The sequence below is a fragment of the Orbicella franksi genome, chromosome 8, assembly GCF_964199315.1.
Source record: "Orbicella franksi chromosome 8, jaOrbFran1.1, whole genome shotgun sequence".
Lineage (NCBI taxonomy): Eukaryota > Metazoa > Cnidaria > Anthozoa > Scleractinia > Merulinidae > Orbicella > Orbicella franksi.
This window is the reverse complement of record NC_138152.1, coordinates 15,773,137-15,777,265: the sequence shown is the minus strand read 5'-3', so window position 1 is coordinate 15,777,265 and position 4,129 is coordinate 15,773,137. Positions and strand designations below refer to the sequence as shown.

The following is a 4,129-nucleotide window of genomic DNA, read 5'->3' as shown; positions in this document are numbered from 1 at the left end:
ACTGAGGCTGCAATTAATTTCCTACTAGGGATTGTTTCCTAACAATAGACTGTATTTATTAGTATAGATACCCATCTTTCTTGGCATCATAATTAATCTTCTCTTGAGATAGAAATTTCATTTACTCTTACCTAACACTATGCAACGTTTATTGTTTTATTGTTTTTATCAAGTTCAAACATTGTTCCGTTGATGCATTTGACCGTTAATTGCCATATTTGCCTTTTCCCCTTGTTTTTGACATAACGATACTTCGATCAATAAAGAATCTAACAATATAATAAAATCCCAAACCACTGAAATGTGGAAATTCGTAAATTATCTCGAAGTATGTTTAGTACGGCTTGTAGTGTAGAAAGGCTTTTAGCGCGCGCCTTCTTACAGGGTGTTTTCTTATGGTCTTTTAACCGCCTCCCTCCAGGATTCACCAAACCAAATTGATAGTTCCCTACAATCACCCGGCCATCTGCGATATCTATTTAATCGCCACCATGTTTGTCGTAGGATATTGATAAGCCACAGGGGCATTGAACACTATTTCAAAACAATCTGCGCGTCCAACGACCCAAGTCTAAAACTGGTGCTACAAGTTACATTTTATACAAGTTGGGTGTGAAGAAACAGAAAGAAGAATAAGTAGACAGAAAATAAATGACACTATAAAAAACATAATAAATAAATAGCTAAAAATATATGACACGAGGCAACAGCATGAAACGCTGCTTCGAAAATTTCCAGTAACAAAGCGAAGCTAGATAGGTTGACAGCTGCTCCTGTTGCCCCATTAGTTTATTTGAACTACTTGAAAGAGTTGTTTTACCAAATTTACATTAACATCTCAATTCTAAGCACGCAAATTTCTTGTACTTCAGGGGATGTATCCCCAAATACACTGACATGGGCAAAGGCTTCCAAAACAGAATGTTTTTGAGGAAAAACAAAAATAGAATCTTCAAGAAATGAAATTCAAATATATGCTAGATCAACACACATTAAGTAGCTGTTTGCACAACAAATAATTTAAGCAGAGAAGTAACTGATAAGAGAGTTAATCACGCGAATGTCGGCAAACTCGGACACGCAGATGAATAGCGTACACCAATTAACTATTGCGGGTTTCTTTGGTGCGCAAGCCAACAGAGACGCCTAGGTTACAGATTTAGAGGAAAGCGGCAAATACGAAAATGATGGAATATTACTCCAAGTATTATACGGAGAAAAAAAAAACAAAAACAAAAAGAAAGAAAGAAACAAAGACAAAAACTGCTTGGGAATATATTTTCGTTTATCGCCAATGCTTTCTATTATTCATGTGCTGCTGTACAGGTGCAAACATTGATTAATAAACACCATTTATAAAACAATTCAGCACTTAGTTTTAGAACTTTCACAAGCCATATAGGTACGTATATGGTTTATAAACTACAATTCTCCTTGACAAAAGACTGACTTGGATACTCGAGGATACTGCATCGAATAAACAGAGAACGCATCCTAAAAGCTCGAGCGGTATTAAAATTCTAATGTTGAACATCTTGTCAACCAGATGACTCGTCTTATTGGAAGGTTTGATGGGCGAGAAATTTATGTAGCAAGAGTCAGTTTAAGACTGTCAACCGATTTTTGAGGAAGGGCTAAGAAAATTCGTTTATTATTTTTGCGCCAGTTAACGGCCTCAAGCCAAACAATGATCCCGCCTTTTTTTACATTACTACGTGAGAAAAAGCACATGAAAACTCATTTGCGTGCGTAAGATAAAGAAACTAAACGACAATGTCGGAAAATGGAATAAATCCGCCTTCGGTAGCACGTAAATAGAGTGTCATTACTACGTGAAAAAAGCAGATGAAAACTCGTTTGCGTGCGTAACATAAAGAAACTAAACGACAATGTCGGAAAAAGTAATAATCCTGCCTTCGGTAGCACATAAATAGAGTGTCATTGCTACGTGAAAAAAGCAGATGAAAACTCAGTTGTGTGTGTAAGAGGAAACTAAACAACAATGTCGGAAAACGCGAATACATCGATGAATGGAACACAGCCATCAAGCTGCTACAATCCTACAGCAGAAAAAATCGGAAAAACCTTCGCTTACTGCCTCATTCTTCTTGTTTCGTTGGCTGGGAACACATCCATCGTAATAATTGTCTACAAGACGAAAACCATGAGAAAATCCATCAACTTTTTAGTAGTAAATATGGCCATGTCCGATCTGCTGTATCCGATTTTCGTTATCCCTCGGATTGTAACAGCGTTGTACGTGGACTCCTGGTTGATCAGTGGTGTTCTTGGCCAGGCCATGTGTAAGCTTGTTCACTTCTTCCAAGATATCTCCGCTGTTGTATCTATCGAGAGCCTGGCTCTGATAGCAGTGGATCGATTTGGAGCTGTGGTGTTTCCTCTCCGTTGCCCTTTTATCAGTTCAAAGCTGTGCCCCTTCTTCATTCTCGCCACTTGGATCGTCGCGATGGCTATCCACTCTCCAGATGTCATGGTCTTCAAACTTGTTGAATCTCCGGGAGGACTGGCTTGTGCTACCAAGTGGAATGAAGTCTTTGGAGAGTCCTCATCCATAGCAAATTACTATCTGGCACTGACAGTCATAATATTTTACATCCCTTTGGTGTTGATAGCCATACTTTACGTTATCATCTATTATAAGCTGAAGGCACATACGATTCCAGGCGAGCAGTCAGTGGTCAGCGCTGCCGAGCAACAACGTGTGAAGCGAGAGCGGAATGTGCTAAATATGGCCATTGCTATTGTGTTGGGGTTTGTAGTTTGCTGGGTCCCTTTTAGTATTATTATCATACTATATTACTATGCATGGCCCAAAAGTTTTATTTGTGGTATGTACTATATTTCGTCTATTGCTAAGTTGATGTCTCGCGCAAATTGTGCAGTAAATCCATCCATCTGTTTTATGTTTAGTGGAAATTACCAGCAGGGACTTAAGAACCTTTTCAGCTTTCGTTCTACAATTCAGCCGGCTCCTAATCAAGTCGGGGTTCAGCCGTTTCGGTCATAAATAGGGTATCGATTTTGGCCATTTTTGCCTAAGTAAGTAGGACCCTTCAGAAATTATGTTTACGGCAACAGTGTACGTGAGGGTCAGGCCATAAATAGGGTATCAAAATTTTGGTCAGGACATAAATAGGGAAGAGAAAATCGCAGATTTTGGTCATAAATAAGGTAAGGGTTTTGTGAAGCGGGCCGCACACCCCCACCCAATTTTTCTGATAGTCCCCCTCCCCCCTCTCGCGAATCTTTCCTGGCAGATGTACCTTTACCTCCCGCTGATATCTTGACATTTCAATTATCTCTGCACGTGATCTAACATTGTCATACTAACAGCATTTTGACATGTATATCAATCGAAACGTCGCCTATTTGACAGTAGTCTTTGTTTCGTCCAGGTTTCCAGAGCAGCATTACAGAACTAGTACCCTTTTTTACATTTTAGCATCGTTTTGGATAATATTTCATTTATTAACTCCAGGATGGCGGATCCAAGATGGCCGAGGGTGTCATATAATGAACACTTGTCTTTTTACGACGAAAACCCACGGGATTTGTGATAGATATACACAGCTATTCCTCCTCTCTCCCCCCCCCCCCCGTGGCCACGTCCCTTGTATCATGGAAGGAGTCTGAGTCTGCTTGTACGTCTCAGGTTTAACAACTTTACATGTACATCCAGACTGGATCAAGTGCGGTATGGTGATTAGATGCTTCCACAATACCGACCTAGAACTTGGAGGCTCCTTGGAATTAGCAAAAATCCTAACTGTAAGCTGAGGAAAGACGCCTTATTGAACCCATTGCTGAGATCTAAGAAATCCAAAATTCATTAAAAGCTAAGAATTAAGTTGATATTACCATCGATAGCTGAGAAATTGCAGACATTTTAATGCCATAGAACTGACACTCCCGATAGCTGGTGATGAGCCTTTAACAGACCCTCATCTATTTATTGCACGCGCGCTTGTGAAACTCTGCAGAATAGAATGTAATGTATGATGAAATATAGGCTTGAGACCAGTAATAATAATAATAATAATAATAATAATAATAAATATCGTTTATTGAACACTACCTTGAAGAACATTTTTGTAGCTGATTTAAGATT

The 4,129-nt window shown here is 39.3% G+C and overlaps 1 protein-coding gene across 1 annotated transcript; it reads left to right on the top strand.

Moving 5' to 3' along the window:
- Positions 1-858: 858 nt before the first annotated feature.
- Positions 859-3,927, top strand: LOC145494787 (QRFP-like peptide receptor). The gene has a single exon (XM_081474360.1). The coding sequence runs from the start codon at positions 2,003-2,005 to the stop codon at positions 3,026-3,028; it is 1,026 nt and encodes a 341-aa protein (XP_081330486.1). The 5' UTR covers positions 859-2,002; the 3' UTR covers positions 3,029-3,927.
- Positions 3,928-4,129: the final 202 nt, after the last annotated feature.